We start from the raw sequence: 17,401 nt of genomic DNA, 5'->3' as shown, positions 1-17,401 counted from the left end.
GCTAGCGAAATTGAGCGGAATCTCAATCTCGTTGAGCTTAGTCGACGACACTTGCCTCATTCAATTAAGTTCAATGAATGTGCGACGTGAGAGCGTTAAAAATTAACTACAGACCCAGAGAAAACACTCTCTTCACTTAGAGATGATCATACAATCACGGTTCGAATTAGTGAGTATTGTTGGAAGATCTCCTTACCTACCTAATATATTATATATTGACTTTAATAATTAAAGGTAGGATTTTATAACTAGGTAAAAAAATTAAAATTAATCAGATTCTATCAATATAGGAAACAATTCACAGAAAGAAAAAAGTGCTAAAATCAAGAATCAAATCTTGATTCAAGATTTTTTGTATGTCAAAATTGAACCAAGCAGGTTTATTCTTAAATCAAGATTGAAAATTTAGAAAAATCTAGATAACCCAAGTGTGAAATACAAGATTATAATCTTGTTTTAAGAATGGAAAAATCTTAAACAAAGAAGGCAAAATCTTAAATTAAGATTGTTCTAAAACAGTAAACACGCAGTTTAGCGTGTTTTTTAAATATTGTATTTTAAATAAAATTATTTAATTTTTTTTTTAATATTTATTAGACACAATTATACAATTATTATAACACTTACTTTTTTATATACGAACCAGCTTTGAACCCAGGATTAACGACTCTACTAATTGCAACAACATCAGAAATTAGGTATAATTTTTCAATGAAGGGAATTTCAACATTTTAAGAAACATGAAAAACATTTTTTTAGTTTTATATCGAAAAAATTTGTAATTAAGATTTGCAATATACTTTTCAATCTTGAATAAAACATTCTTGAATCAAGATTTCAATCTTAAAAAATAACATGTTTCTAAAATTAAAAGGCAAATTTAGCATAAAAATCTTGATTTTAGATTAGTTCAAGATTACTTTTTTTAAGATCGAAAAAATAAATTAAGATTTTTCTGTCTGTCTATAGATATTATTCTGTCTGAAATAAAAGCTTTTGTCCATATTTATCAAAAATCCTTAGAGTTGAATGATTTATGTGAATTTCCTTTTGACTGTAAAGAAGTTTGAAAACAATTAAGTAAATAAAAAAGCGAATGTTTAATTTTCAAATAGAATTATTTTGTGTGTTTTTATTTGTTGTCTGTTTTGCAGTTGGGTTTGTTTCTGTTTTTGTATTTTTTTTGTTGTTTTTCTTGTTATTTTCTCGTTCTCAGTTTGAAAGTTAACAATGACAATAGAGCTCGGATTATCTTCGTGCTCATCCTTTTGTTGTTTTCTAGCTTAGGAATAATTTAAGCACAACAATACTTAGGCTAATGCTTGAACCGATTTCTGTACAGGCTAATTACAAGTGAATGAATTAAATGTAATAGTATTTGTATTTGTTGTGTGATTAGAATTAGACTTAAAATATAGAATTAGAAATACGTTTTAAGTACTAAAGTTGTAAAATAATAAGTATTCGAGTTGTTCGTTCGCCGTGTGTGTTGATTAATTAATATATAAGTACTACAATTAATTAATAGATATGTATGAATATTTTGAACGGAATGCGGGCATCATCTTTATCATTATGATTAACGATTAAACAAAAAATAAATAAATAGATTTAGTTGGTTATTTGATTTTTGATTTGCAACAGGTACGCAATTGGTGTTCTAGGCAGCTGTTTATATATTTATAATTTTGTTGTTGAGGTAGGTCATTCGCAATTTGTAATTTGTAATTTGTAAATTTGAAAAAAAAACAGTCTGAAACAAAAACAAATACAGCTCCTGTCTTGGCTACGCTTAATGCTAAATAAATTACAAAATTACACTTAATCCTAAGCTAAGTTGTCTTCATTGTTTGCTCAAATTCAAACTCAAACTCTCAAAAAAAAAAAAAAACTATAAAAAACAGTCTTGTGGTTGCATTTGTGTTAGTTATGTGTGTGGGATGCGAATGCGAATAAATTACGAATACGTACGAGTGGTTAAATGAGTGTGTTATAAATAAATGTATGTTTAGATTGTGCTTAATTACTGGGTTACTTGGCGCATGTCTTTTCTTGTTTCTCGCTAAACTATTTACAGGGAGAGTCTATGGCTATATCTATATACAGGCCAACTATTTACAGATTTCAAAGAGAGAGAGAGAGACTCTCTTTCTCTTTCAGCTGACTTGTTGCGTCAGCAGATTCACGAGTTCGGTGCGTTCCATGTTGTTTAGAGTATGCATATCAACACCCAAAGCAGCAGCCACTGCTTCGATGTCCAGGCCAAAGGAAGTGAGCAGCTCTAGGAAGCGCATCTCTTCGCCTGTCAATGGATTCGTGAGCGTGGGACACGAATGGTTGCACTGTGGCCAGCTGCAACGTTCGAGCAACCGCAATCCGCATTTCTCTGGCACTCGTGGCAAACGTTGTCGCTGCTTCGATTTTGTTGCCGGCTTCGAGGCGCTGTTCGAAGCGCGTCGCTTTTGCGGCTCGCTGCTTGGCTGCTCCTGCTGCAGCAACTGTTTCTGCTGCAACTGTTGCTGCTGCTGCTGCTGCTGCTGTTGCAACTTGCGACGTCGCTGCTGCTGTCGTTGTTGCTTTCTCTCCACTTGCTGCTCTGCTGTCAGCGGTTGGCGATGTCGCTGCTGCAACTTTTGGTTGTTGGCTTCGTTTTCACGTTTGCGCTGCTGTTGCTGCTGGCGACGTCGCTGCTTGCGTCGCTGTCGCTCTTGACGCTGCTGCCGCCTGCGTTTTCGCTCCTCGCGTTGTTCTTTGCTCAGATGATTGCGTTTTCGTTGTGGATTCGATTGATTCACCGACTCCTCCACATTGTTCAGCTTCTGCAGGCGATGCTGACGATGTCGCTGCTGATGCTGATGTCTTTGGTTCGGATGTTGCTCCTGTTGCTGTTGCTGTTGCAATGCTGTTGTGGTTGCCTCCGTGGATCGCTTGAGTTTGTCGTGTCGCTTGCGTCGCTGGCGTGTTGAATGCTCCCAGCAACGCAGCGCAGCAGGCAGCGAAATATCATCGATCTTGATGTTCACCCAATCGCGTTTCGAGAGCACCGCGTGGCCAATGCAACTGGGAGCAAACACAGCGCTCACATTGTCCAGCGAGGAGCGCAGAGCTCCGCCCATGTCGTGGATGTAGTTCCATTGCTGAGGAGTCACAGGAGCGCCAACGTTGTCCGCTCGCATCTGCGCCTCGTCGAAGAGCCACTGGAACACGAACAGAGGAGCTGCAAGAGTGGAGGAAAGGAAGTGATTAATAAGGAATTAAGAAGTATGTTCGATTGTGAAATACGTGCTAAGAATTTGATGGGAATACAAAAGACTTTCGGGTGATGGAAGTCTTATAGTTTCACTAAAAAGCTTGCTTTATAATTGATCTAATAAATTGTGTATTAGGGTATGATTTTCTATTGAATCGCACAGTTGCTTTAATTTAGTAAAGCATCAAGAATTATTGCCAAAAATGTTTCTGCTTTGAATAGCTTTACAGTTTTAATTTAATGACAGCTTCTGGAAGAAGTAAGATAAATAAAATAGAGTGTTATCTACTGTGAAATACATGCTAACGATTTGAGGAGAATTCCAAAGAGTTGTCATTGATGGAAGCCTAACTTCTTTAGCTTATAGCTTGACCTGACTGTAGCAAAAGATTTGATTTAGTGATAAGCTACACAATTGTGTTCTTAAGGCATGACTTCTTATTGAATCGTACAGTGGCTTTAAGTAAAGCATCAAGAATTATTGTTGAAAAAAGTTGTTGGAAATTATCGTTTATATGACTTTAATAGCTTGATAGTTTTAATTTAATGAAAGCTTTTAAAGGTAAGAAAAATGCAGCTGAGTGTACTCGACTGTAAAGTATGTGGGGATTAGAAAAAGGTTTCGGGTGAAGGAGGCCTAACTTAATTAGCTTTTATTTTTGGTTTAACTTAAGTGCAGCAAAAACATTGCTACAAAATTGTATTGTTAAGATTGTACTCATTATTGAATTACACTCATGAAGGTAAATAAATTATTATTTTTGCTAATGAAGGCAAATGAGAAATATCGTTTATATGCTGTTAATGCAATCACAGAAAGTAAGTAAAACACAGTCGAACAACGTATGAACAATGTGAAATACTCACTAGCAAATTTATAAGACTAAAATAATATAGTTGAAAGGATTTCATTGGATAGCTTTGAAATTTTGCTAAATTTTTAAATTGAAATCAAGGTTAAAATCATTTGGAATCTGAATCTGAATTTGTTGCTATGTTTACGTTGAATATGTCGGTTATATGTTGCTTGACTCTTATTTATTTACTTTTCTCTATCGCTCAATTAAGAATATATGTAATGTTGCTAGTTCAAGAGTTCCTTAACTGCATTTAAGTTCAATTAAATAAAATGTCATTAACTTTTCGTGAAATGCTGTTTGACTGTTTGGATAACAATTTGGACTTTATAATTTTAAATAGCTGTTATGAAGTTAAATCTTCAAAGCAATAAATCCTATTATGAAAATTAGTTTCAATAATTGTTGAAAATGTAAATTTTCCATTGAACTAAATTGTTTGGCTTTTTATCATCCTAATTTATATGTACTTTTACAGTCGGACAGACAGGCAGGCTAACAAATTTACTTCGTGATTATTGCTAGATACTTACTCTTTAGCGTGGGGTACAATCGATAGCCGAAGTAGCAGCGCCAGTGCTCGGTGGGATGTGCCTTGGTGCAGTCCTCGGGCAGGAGTCCTTGCCACAGTTTCCAACCAAGACGAACAGCCTCGCTGGAGGCGACAGCAGCTGGAGTGTAAGGTTCACGATCCAGGAACCAACCCGAGTCGCTGACACCACGAACTGTGACCTGAAGCTTGCGTTCGTTGACGAGGAAATCGCGAACACGATCCAGATTGAGCATGACACCTAAACCACCAGCTGAGGAGCCAACGAGCAAGAGTTCTCCGCCAGCAACGCGACCCAAACCCAAGGGAATGAGATCAGCAATCACTTGCCGTAAGATCAAGGCGCCCATGAAGCGCCAATTGTTCTCCAGATCACGTGAATCGGGTTCAGTGCGAGTTCCTGACCAGGAATCGCTGCTGCAATAAGGAACTAGGACATGATTGGCATTGTGCCAATAAGGATTCTCCTCGGCATGCGGTGATAAAATGCCACCAACTAAGGGAGAGAGAAAAGCGAAGATTAGTTGAAGATGAAGTGCGTTTAAGATTGAATCTTTGACTTACCATCTCTGGTCTCTGGCCACTGGGAGCTGGTCATCAAGTGACGCAGACGCATCCAGCGAGCACGACACGAGCGATTGTCGAAGCAATGCCAACCACCTTCGAGGAACACAATCCATTTCTTGGAGTTTGGTTGCTTTCGCAGATAGAATCCAGCGTGAGTTCCATCGTTGCACGTGATGCTCGAGTTGGTCAACGAAACGCGCTTCAACGAGCGACTGTGATCGTTGTTGTTTTGGTTGTTGTTGTTGCTGTTGCTGCCAGTGGCGCCATTGAGAGCAGCATGCATCACCAAATACTTGCGCTGTATTAAATTATTGCTGCTGCTGCTGTCGGCGGGCAAAGAGTTTGCTTGCTGTTGCTCCATCTCGAGTTTCAGTGGTCTTGTCGCCACGCCCAACTCCTCCAAGTTGTCGCTACTGCTGTTGCTATTGCTGCTGTTGATGCTGTTGCTGCTGGCGTGCAGCGGCAACATGCTGAGCACAACCAGCAGCAATATTGCTGAGCGCGACAGCAACCATTGCAGCTGTGTTGTTGACTGCAAAAGAGAACAGAAATATTGCAAGTTAGTAAAGTTAATGAAATAAACTTACTTATAGATATTGATAATTATAATACTTTATTCTTAAAAGACATTTAATTATAGATTGGAGATATTGATAATTATAATGCATTATATTTAGAATAACATTCAAAGAAAGTTTTCAATTGAATGTGTTTTAAAGTACCAAAAGAAGTTTGTATAAATTTGGTCTTTTCATCTTGAACAGATTAATTTCAAAAATCTTTTTTGCATTGCAAACATATATTAAGAATTTGTAGAGGATTCCTTTACGTAAACCTATTAAAAGTTTATAAGCGAATATAAGCTATCAGAGTAAAGGAAAGCTACAGCAAGATGGACAAAGAAAGAAAGGACAACAACAAAAAAATAACAGTAATCGACAACGACAAAGATAGAAAATATGATTATTATAATTCCCTTCTTAGAAGGAAAGATATATAAACTTGTTAGCAATCAAGCTTAAGCTAACTTTAAGAGAGAAAGAGGATTGAAAGTCGGAAGTTATAGACGGAGACTGAGAAAAAATAATTGGACTTGAAGGAACGATAACAATAGATATGTGTATATATAGAGAGAGCATAAGAGAAAGGTGTAAGTTAAGCACTTGATAAAATATATTATAGTATGCTAAAAGCTATGAGGCTAAAACTAAAGGGGAAAGATATTATATTATATTAAGATAGATATAGAGAGCAAAAGAGAGCTTGGAAGAGAAGTTCGTAGTAGGGAGAAATAGGAATTGGTAAAGTTAGCAATTGATAAAAGATATAATTCAATATAGCTAGGAATAATAATTAAGAGAGAAAAATACATAAACAGACGAAGTATGATGTATATAAAGATATAAAGTGAGTAAGAGAAGGTCATAGAAGAGGGAATAAGAGACAGAGAGAGAGAGAGAGAGAGAGAGAGAGAGACAGACAGTAAAGCGTCAGTTTAACCTTTGATAAGATATAAGAATGATAAAAGCTATAACAATTTGTTATTGGCAATAAAGTTTAAGCTAAGAGTAAAGTTAAGGTAAAAGAAAGAAGTAGTAGTAAGAGGCAAAGTGACTGAAAATGACAAAGAGAGAGGGAGAATTAGAGAAGGTCGAAGTGAACGGAAGAAAGAGAGAGAGAGAGAGAGAGATAAAGCAAAGCGTGAGTTTAACCTTTGATAAGATATGATCAAGAACACAAATAATAACAACGAGTACTCGCATAAACTATAAATTGAAAGACACTTGGGAAAGAGAGCGATAAACAGAGAGTAACTAAAAGAGAGCAAGATAGAGAGAGACAGAGAAAGAGAGAGAGAGCCGGCAATTGTTTGCTTAAACTCCAAGTGTGCTCACTCAATTGCTGCTTCTTCTTTCACATTCACATCCACTTCCACTTCTCCCCTCCCTCCTTTAATCACCTTCAACTTTGCTAGCTTTCTTAACTCATTCACAACTTTGTGTTGTTGTCAACGCAATAACAACGTGCTTCTTCCCTCCTCTGTCTCCCTCTCACTCTCTCTCTCTCTCTCTCTCTCTCACTCTCTTGCGCTGTCTGTTTGTCAGTTGCTCTTGTGGTTTTCTGTTATTGTTGCTCTTGGTGCTGTTGTTGCTGTTGTTGTTGTTGCCTTTGTATTTTGGCGGAAAAACTTGCTTTGATCAAAATGCGAGCAAGAAGCTTTGCGATAAGATCAAAGAAATTTTTGCCGCGCATTTCGTTACGTTTCTGTTGTTGTTCACAGAGTGAACGAGAGAGAGAGGTGGGAAGAGTGAGCGAGAGAGAGAGAGAGAGAGAGAGATACAGAGAGATACAGAGAGCGGGATAAAGACAATTCACTCGCATTTTGGGCTCACAAATTTGATATTAATCATACGCCGCGTGGTTTGGCGACCAAACAACAAATTTCAAATTTCACATTGCCATGGCCGTTGACGCGTGGTAATCAGCGACAACTCTCAGCTTGTTGTTCTCATTGTTGTTGTTGTCGGTGTTGTTGTTGTTGTTCTTGGCTTTGAACTTAAGGTCGGCTGTGCACATCAATCAAAATGAGCAGCGGCGATTTGCTTGCCTCGATTCTTACGCTATTTTCCAGCAATTTGTAAATGATACAAGCAACAACCAACGACGACGACAACAACAACAAGAATAAAACGCGTGCCGACACAGCGAGAACAACAACAACTCGAGTCAAAGGCAACGATTTTAGTGTCTCAGTGTGTCAGTCTGTCAATTGTGTCTCCGTTGTCTGTCTCTGCCTCTGACGTTGTCGCTGTCGTTGTTGCTGTCTCTGTCTCTGTCTCTGTCTCTGCATAAATAACCATTCAGAAATCGTAAAGAAATCTTCAATCAATGTTTATTTTGGCTTTGAAGTTGTGCCGCTGCCTGCGTCGCAGTCGCAGTCGCAGTCGCTGTTGACGTCGCAGACGCAGTCGCCGCTGGCAACAACAATTTGCAGACAAAATGCAAATGACACGAACAATTTCACGAGTTGCGAGGCCTACAAAAAGAACACAGAGACTGAGAGAGAGAGAGCGAGAGCGAGAGAGAAAGAGAGAGCACAATTATGGCAAGTTTTGTGCTGAGCCAGTTTTGAACTTGACCAGCGGTTAAAGTAACGGTAGCTCAATGAGCTATAAGCTTGCTTTAAGTCTTTGCTTTAACTTAAGTTGCAGCCGCAAGCTGTGGCTGCTCTCAATGTTGTTGCTGTGGCTGCTGCTGATGTTGCTGTTGTCGCAGTTGCTTCAATTTTCAATTTGAGTTTTGCTATCGCTGCCGCTTTTCGTTTTTTGATTGCTGCCTGTCAGCTGAAGCAGAAGGAAGCGGAGCAAAGAGCGTGTGTTGCGGGTTTGCGGGGTCTTTCCCTCTAGCCAAAGACTGCCAAACGAAACTCAAACTCAAGCAACCAAAACCAAAAACACAACAACAACAACAGCAACAATGAGAAAACACAACTCTCTGATGTTTGCCGCTTTACAAATTGACAAGAGTTCTAGCGCTAGAATTCAAGTCTCCGAGGGCAACTCAAGTAGTTTGCCAACAAAAAAAGCAACTATGAAGTTGAGATGAATTTGTATTACAAATAAATACAGTAATGAATAAATAATGAATAGTAAAATTGTTTAATAATTTTACTAGCATATTGTAGATTATTTATACCATTAAAAATAATCAACAGCTCTGTATTGAAATGTGTATTTTATAGAATTTTTAGGATACAAGGAATAAATAATGAGTTTTCCAAAAATAATTATACATCAAGTTGCAATTAAGCAATGATTATTATTAAATGTTAGTTTATAAATTCATGGTACTATTTTAAAACATTTTTGATGTATGTATATCCTATCTTAAGTTGCCCATTATTATTGTTCATTAGTATTATAACTTTGTGTTCTTTGAAAAAGGCATATCCGACCCTATAAAGTATATACATATATTGTAAATATGTACACATTAAAGAAATACATCATCGATATTTTTAGTATTTTGCGGTATATTATTTGGTATTTTTGTACTGTATGGTATTTTTCCTATAAAGTATATATTATATATTGTAGATATGTACATATTAAAGAAATACATCATCGATATTTTTAGTATTTTGCGGTATATTATTTGGTATTTTTGTGCTCTATGGTATTTTTCTATGTAGTACTATATCATTACTACTATAGCATTATAAAAATAGCGTTCCCAATATTTTTTGTATTTTTGTGGTATATTAATTCGGTATGCTTTGCTGTTATTGAAAATGGGTAGTGAATATCTCCTAGCTTTCTGATTGGTTGGTTCTTGACATATTAAGCATATATAATCCTGGTTTTAAAAAATTCTTAAAATTTTCATATTTTTTCTTAGTTTTTATTTTCTTCTAATGTTATGTGATTTACACTGATTAAGACTTTTACTTACAAATCTCTAAGAGAAGTCTATTATTAAAAAATTATTAAAATTGTTGAGTATATTCCTATGCGAATAATTATATTGCTTTCTTAATTCTTCTTTCTTATTTTTGTTTTATATTGAACTTTATTTTTGCATAGTTTTGTAGCTGCCCTCGTTTATTGACATGCTTGACGATTTATTTTGGGCTGCGCCTACGATCTTCTGATGTTAACCACGACCCACCAAAAAAAAAAAAAAACAAAAAACAAAATTACGTGTGTGCGCGGATTTACGCTTGAGTAAACAAAACGCGTGCCCACATTGACACAGAGTACACACACACACACACACACACACACACATATAGAGAAACTAACACACACTTGAATAGAGTGAATGAAACTCATAGATACACAGATACAGATACAAAGATAGAGATACTTAGATTCAAGCGTACGTTGCACTTGTTGTTTACCTGTTAAGAGAAAAAACGGCAGCGCCGACAACATCAACAACAACAACAACAACAGCAGCTGCTGCCGTAGTTGTTGTTGTTGCTGTTGCTGTTGTTGTCGTCGGCTCCGCCAAAGGAAAAAATGTTCACAAGCGCCGCTTAATTACCCTATATAGCGTCTTAAGTTGCGCTATTAATTGCGGGCACTGCTTATTAATATTTTGCTTTTGGCTTGTTGCTGTTGTTGCTGTTGCTGTTGTTGTTGCTGTTGTATTTTCCGATTTCTTGCGGCCAAGCAAACGCCGACAAAGGCGCCTTACCAATCTCCACTCTGCTCTATCTCTTTCGCTCTCTCTCCCTCTCTCTGTCTCTGCTCTGTCTGGGGGCTGGCTGGCAGCCAACTACTTGTCGCGACGATTAAATTGTCAGTTTTTATTAATTGCTGCAAATAGTCAAGTGCCGCTGTCGCTGTTGCTGTCGTTGTTGCTGTTGCTGTCGTTGTTGCTGTTACTGTCGTTGTGGCTGTGGCGCTTAGCGTTTACCACGTTTTTTTTCCTCTCATTTTCCCATTCATTTTATTTCATTTTTTATATTAAAATTAAGCATACGCCCCGTGGTGACTTGAATTGATTTGATTTGATTGCAGCTGTGTGTGCAAATGTGTTTGTATGTTTGTTAATTATAATGCCATTCGACATATGCATTTCACATTTCATTCTAGCTGCACTCGATTAAAAGTGCATAAATATTTTGTCAATTTATGGCTGCTAATTATTTTCTATAAAAGAACCGAATGAATAAATTGATTTTAAAATATGGAGCCTTTTGAGTTAATTGATTTAAAAATATGGAAACTAATTTATGAGCCTTTTGATTTACTCAGCGATAAACGCGATTGACGAGCGAGTTTATTAAAAATAGTTGATGAGAAAACAAAATGAATTGATTGGCAATAAATTGAAGTGCGATTTAAGAAATGTGCGGGCTTTGCAATTGATGTTTGATTTGCAGTTTTGATTATAGATAAATCTGTATTTTTTCACTAGTTATAAATTCATTAAAATAAATCACAACCTTTGAATTTCTAAGAAAAAGCTGCTTGGTTTTTGGTTTTATGAGTATTTCTATTTGCTAAAGTGAATTTTTTTACCCATTGAGTAGCAGTAGAAAATACTTTGTATGGAAAAACACTTAGTACTTATTCAGAGTATTAGTTACTTTGACTATATCATTATATCAAAAATAGCATTAAGTATATTTTTAGTATTTTTGCGGTATATTAATTCGGCAAATTTCTGCGCGTTATGCTATTTTTCAATATATTACTATATAATTATACTAAAAATGGCATCCAGCATATTTTTAGTATTTTTGTGGTATATATTTTTGACTTCTATTACATTTTTTGAAATTAGTAATATATCATTATAATAAAAATAACATTCGGTATATGTTTAGTATTTTTTGGTATATTAATTTGGTATATTTTTAGTATTTTTGCGGTATATATTTTTGTGTTCTATGATATTTTTTAAAATCAGTCCTATATTAAAAATAACATTCGGTATATGTTCAGTATTTTTGTGGTATATTAATTCGGTATGTTTAAAGAATAATTCCGCATTGTATTGCTCTTATTTAAATGTACTGTAGCTTTCTTTATTTTTATTACTAAATATATGTAAATTGGTTCCCAGTAATCCATTAAAGAATTTAACAATCATTTTAATCCCTTAGCAATCATTTAAAGTTATTTTAAGTTATTTAACAATCATTTGCTTTACATTTTATGACCTCAACTCTTAGCTTGAGAGACGCTTCAATTGAAAATTATAAAAAAAATAATTTACTAAGCTTCCTTATTATATAAATTGTCTCAAATTATATCACATACTTTCATTTACTCATTCACTACACTTTAATAAAAATCGCAACATAATCAATAACGACCTTGTCAAATCTAAGAAACCGAACACAACGTGCTTTGCTTTTTCCCGCTCAGTGCAACAAGTGTTGCTATCTCCCTCGCTTATTCTCTCTCACTCTCTATCTCGTTCTCTCCCTCTCTTTCTACCCTGCCTTTGGCGGCTTATCGCTTACGTTTAAATAAATATCGGGCCAGGCATAAATAAACTTCCGTTGCCGTTGTTTTTTTTTCCGTGGCTTTTGTTGTTAATGTTTGTTGTATTATTGTTGGCAGTTTTTTTTGTTGTTTTTTATTTGCATGCGTCTTTTAAGCAATTTAATTTTAAAAAGGAAGTGAAATTTAATAAGCTGAGCTTAGAACTAAGTGAATCATTACTGAAAACAAACTAAAGTTCTAAGTTGAGTTGATGTATTACTAAGTTGTAGAAATGTATCTTAATTATATTACGCTTTTGAAGGATTAATATTGATGAACTTTTGCTGACTCTAAAATTCGTTTCGTTGAGTTAAATAATTTATAATTTAAGCGTCGAAATTTATTGAAAATTAAATTACATATGTCAAAATTAATATAGATGAAGTTTTATAATTTAAAAATTTGTTTCATTGAGTTAAATACTTAAAATTTGTTAAGGCTTAATAGGGATGAAGTTTTTCTTATTCAAAAGATGGATAAATCTAGTTAAAAATTTGTATTTAATAAATATATGAGATTTAGAATTTAATGTAAAATGAAATGACATTTTTCAAAAACTAATAAAGATGCAGTTTTATACTTTCAAATGTTTCATTGAGTTGAATAAATACCTTAAAATGAAGGAGTGATAGAAATTATGTTTTATAATTCCCAAACTTTTTTCAATGAGTTAATGAAAGGCTTTTAACAATTGAATTACATATTTCAAAGATTAATATATGAAGATGCCTTTTGATGACTCCAAAAATTCATATTTTAAAATGTTATGTATAAATTGTACATTCATTTAAATGCCAAGTTTCAAATCTATAAACATTTCGAATCCAAACTTATTTTATCTTCAAAACTGCATTTAAAGCTCAGTTTGAAGTTGGGTGCTTAGATTGGTTATTGAATTGTGGTCTTTAGCTAATTGCAGCGTTGATGTTGAGCGTTTAACCCAGCCCAAACTCTGCCCAACTATATTACCCTACGAAATGCAGCCAGAGCTGATATCCCGGCATCCTTGTGTTGTTGTTTGTTGCTGCCTTCGAGGCATACATAAAATACACCTGTTTGCAGCAATTTAATACTTTGTATGGCAGGGAAATAACGCGATGCTGTTGCTGCTGTTGCGCTGTTGTTGCTGTTGTTGGCTACTGCAATGCCACGCAGGTAATTCGGAAGCAGCCTCAAATGAAGCCGCAAGCAAACTGGCAACAGGCAGCGGGAAGAAGCGGGGAAAAACAACAACAAAAGCCAATGCCGCGGCCCAAAAGATGAAGCCAAGTGCCAGCAGGCAAGCAGGCAGGCAGCGTTATTAGACCGGACCCCGACTCGCTTTGTATCTGTGTATCTGCATCTGTCTCTGTGTGTGTGAGTGTGTATCTTTGTATCTGTGGGATGTGCGCACGTCTGGCGACGACGACGACGCTGATCGCTTTTTACTCTGAGCGCGCTAAACCCGTGCCGTTTTTGGCTTTGTACTTTGCCGCCTGGGGTTTTGGTTGGACCGTTGCCTTTGCGGCATGTTGCAAAGCAGATCGCAACCGAGGCAGCCGAAGCAGTTGAGGCAGCAGCAACCAGTTCCCGACGCTTGGCTTCGTAGTAGTATAAAGTATTAAAAGCCAAAGGCACTCGTCGCACTCATTGATCTTAACTTTGAAAACAGTAGCAAAACTTACTACGAGCTAAGAGTTCTCCTCCAGCTGCGGATTGCGACTCAAAAGCCAAGTGGAGCGCACACGAAAGCGGCCTGCACTTTGTTGTTGTTATTGTTACTGTTGTTGTTGTTGCTGATGAGGGTTTTTTTTCGGTTAGCTATACTTAAAATGAGTCTCGTTCTCTGTCGGTCTCTTTTGGCCTTTGTTTTGTTTGTGTTTCGTGTTTCGTGTATTTTCGGAACTCGGTTTTCTGTTTTTTGTTTTTCTGGCTTTTTGCGCACGCAGGCAAATTTAATCTCATTTTTTAATGCCCTTGCAAAGGATTTTCAAATTGATTTCGATTTCTGCGATATGCTAATGTCGTAAATAAAGCTGTAGGGTTTCTCTTCTTTTTTTTTTGTTTCTGTCTCCATCTTCAACGTGTTTTTTTTTGGTTTTCGGTCTCGAACTTAAGTCGGAAGCTATTAATTTTAATTGACGTGCTACTGTTTTTTCTTTTGTGCCTCAGCGGCAACTTTTGATATTTTTTTTTTTGTGGCGAAGTGAAATACAGTAGTCCCTTTTAATTTGTGTGTGTTTCTGTTTCGAACTCACCTGTCTGCTGTTGTTGTTGTTGTTTTTAATCCATTTATAAGCGAGTGCTGCCATGGCGTTGGCCTTTGCTTTAGCTTCGATTGTGTTGTTTAATATTAGAATTGCAATTGCAATTGTGGTTGATACTTTTGCTTGCCTTTGACTTGGCTTTAATCTTTGTTTTTAGCACTGTTTGATATCAATGCATTTCAATATGTAACACTTCATGTTTGTTTCTGCACATTGTCAGCACTTTAAACACTTTCATATATTCTTGCTTTCGATATATATTTTCTTTATGATATTTATATATATTTTTCTTTGAATATTTATGTTTTGCTTCACTTGGCCCGTTTCACACGACTGCGATACAAAAGACAGAGAGGAGAAGACACACGTCCGCACACGTCAAATGCTCGAAACGGAATGAAATTTTTACCTTGCCTTCGCCTCGCTCTTTGCCGAGCGTCGTCGACATCGCAGTCGCCGTCGCTGTCGCAGTCGCTGTTGACGTCGCTTTGCTCACGTGCACTCGTTCGCTTGCTCGCTCTCACTCGCTCTCTTTTGCGCTCTGTCGCTCTCTCTCTCTCTATATTTGTGTTTGCTTGGCGCGCTCTTTTCTTGGTCTTCGTTTTTGTTTAGAATACGCAAAATAATAACAAAACTAATAATAAACTGCAAGGCAATGCAATTTGAAAGAATTATGCGATCGTTCTCTCTCTCTCTCTCTGTTGCTCCCTCTGCTGACGGCGACTGCGACGCCGACTGCGCGACAGCTACTTGTTAATAATCGTCTTACGATTATGGCCGCTTTTATCAGCGCCTTTGATCTGCTTAATCGAAAGCCGAAATGGCTTCTGGTTTTCGTTTCGGCTTCGACTTCGACTTTTTCGGCTTCGCCATTTTTTCCTTGCTTTGCTTTTGCATGCACGTTCGTTGCCTAAGTCTTTTGTTTTGCTCGCACTTTAACTCACATTTAATGCTAATTTAATGTAATTGCAATTTTTTAATGCACTTATGCTTCGCTTTTAAATCCCCTGCTCGTCTTCTCAACTCTCTCATCACATAAATATATATATTTTTTTTGGTTTTGATTTCTTTTAATGCGCCGCATTTTTGTGTTTTATGATCGCGAGCGCGCATTTCTTGGAATGAGCCGCGGTCCATTCGCGAGTGGCCCTGGAATCATACGCATACAATAATCATGGAAGTGTTTTCTTTTATATGTATGTGGGATGGCGGCTTAAACACATAAAATCTCAATAAAGTAGTCAGCAGCGGATTTTATCTAATTGTAAATCTAAAAAAACAAAACCGAAAAAATGAATAAAATACGAAAATACGAAAATACTTTTAATTCCCATACACTAAATTGCCAAGAGAGAAATCATCAGCAGCAGCTTAAAGGTATTTTATTTTGTGTGTTTGTCTCTTTTGATTTTAATTTTAATTTTAATTTTTTATTTTTCGTTCGATTTATCGACAGCAGTCGGCAGGGACTTTGGCCCTTTTTGGTGGTAGGCATTTTCATTACCATTTCTATACGAAATTCAATTAATGACCGATCATTAAAAGCAACAACAACAATAACAAATGTGGCTTTGATATTTCGCCGTTGCCGTTTGCTGCTGTTGCTGTTGGTGACGTTGCCGAAATCGAATTATTTCAATCTTTTACGATCTTTCAACGCCGCATACTTGATTTAACTGCCCACAAGAGAGCGAGAGAGAGAGAGGGAGAGAGTGAATAGGCTGGGCAATAAAAATGTATTTCGCAAAAGGCGACTAAATGGATTTCAGCGCTCGTCCCCAGTTGATAGAGAAATTTGTAGGCCTAAAGAAACAAACAAGAAACAAGAAAAACAACAACAGCAACAACAACAAGTTGTGCGGCGGCAAAGTTGAAAGTGAGAATTGGAAAGGCGCTGCAATAATTTTGCATTAAGTACAAGTCTCGCGCACTCGAGTTGCGAGTGTACGCAATTATTATGCGGCGACATCTCTGGAGATTATTGGATGCTCTTGCTCTTGCAATCGCAATCGCAGCATTGCTCATACGCAACGTGTGCTGCTGCATTGGGGGCAATTAAAACGCCGCTGGACAGCACGCGATGAATGCCCATAAACATTTAACGCGCAATCAGCAGGGAGCTGCAACTAGGGCTGCAACTCTCTTGGTTGCAACAATTACAAGAGACGATCATCGTTGTGATCATCATCATCATCATGATGAACAGCGAGTGCTACTTTTGCCGAACATAACAACAAGACGAAACAGATGATCGTTGAGGTTGAGGTTGCCCCATCGTAAGTGCTGCTGCTGCTGCCGGTAAAGTTGCTGCTGCTGCTGCTGCTGCTGCTGAGCGGGGACATGGACATTCATTTCGCTTAAGCGCACTAACCGGTCGGTGTCTTTGATCCTGGCATTCTATTGTTCCGTTTCAAAGGCCACTATTATGTAAACAATCGGCAGCTTTGATCTTGGCCGCATCAAAGTGTTGCCGCCACCTTTCATCTTTTGCCGCATTGCCCAGCGACGCCAGCAGCAGCGGCAGCAGCAGCAACTCATGATGATCATGATGTTGATGATGATGATGATGCTGCTGATGTTGCTCATGATGTTGATGATGAAGCAGCGGTGGCCACTGCGTAGTTGCTGTTGCTTCCACTGAGCTATATAATTTCGCATGCTAGGCCAGAACACCTGGAGCCATCGCATAGTTGTTGCTGTTGCTGTTGTTGCTGCTGCTGCTGTTGGCATCATAACTTTCAGCATAATCTTCAAAGTCGCCGTCGCAGTCGCTGCGCTTGACATCAATCGTGCAGCATTTCTCTCTCTCTCTCTCTCTCTAATCTCTCAACAGATGTGCACAAGTCGCGCTCGATAAGCAATTAAAATTTGTTGAGCAGTCAATGCTGCACAACTTTATTAACGGGTCACCAGAGAGACAGAGAGAGAGC

General features: G+C 37.2%; 1 protein-coding gene across 1 annotated transcript; it reads right to left on the bottom strand.

Annotated features, from left to right (window-relative positions):
• Positions 1-2,143: 2,143 nt before the first annotated feature.
• On the bottom strand, positions 2,144-14,852 carry LOC132792886 (palmitoleoyl-protein carboxylesterase NOTUM). Its single transcript, XM_060802411.1, has 4 exons — positions 14,463-14,852; positions 5,222-5,756; positions 4,641-5,153; positions 2,144-3,217 (listed from the first exon to the last, which is right to left on the bottom strand). Exons 1-4 carry the CDS (start codon positions 14,514-14,516, stop codon positions 2,157-2,159), a joined length of 2,163 nt encoding a protein of 720 aa, XP_060658394.1. The 5' UTR covers positions 14,517-14,852; the 3' UTR covers positions 2,144-2,156.
• Positions 14,853-17,401: the final 2,549 nt, after the last annotated feature.

Source organism: Drosophila nasuta, chromosome 3 (genome assembly GCF_023558535.2).
Source record: "Drosophila nasuta strain 15112-1781.00 chromosome 3, ASM2355853v1, whole genome shotgun sequence".
Taxonomy (NCBI): Eukaryota; Metazoa; Arthropoda; class Insecta; order Diptera; family Drosophilidae; genus Drosophila; species Drosophila nasuta.
The sequence above is the reverse complement of the archived record's forward strand: the minus strand, read 5'-3'. Positions and strand labels throughout refer to the sequence as shown.

Excerpts from the sequence above, each read along its gene's own strand:
- LOC132792886 (XM_060802411.1), bottom strand. The coding sequence starts at position 14,516 with ATGGCAGCACTCGCTTATAAATGGATTAAAAACAACAACAACAACAGC. Across the intron at positions 5,757-14,462 it reads ACAACAACAACAGCAGACAG|TCAACAACACAGCTGCAATG; the intron begins GTGAGTTCGAAA and ends TCTCTTTTGCAG. Across the intron at positions 3,218-4,640 it reads ATTGTACCCCACGCTAAAGA|CTCCTCTGTTCGTGTTCCAG; the intron begins GTAAGTATCTAG and ends CCACTCTTGCAG.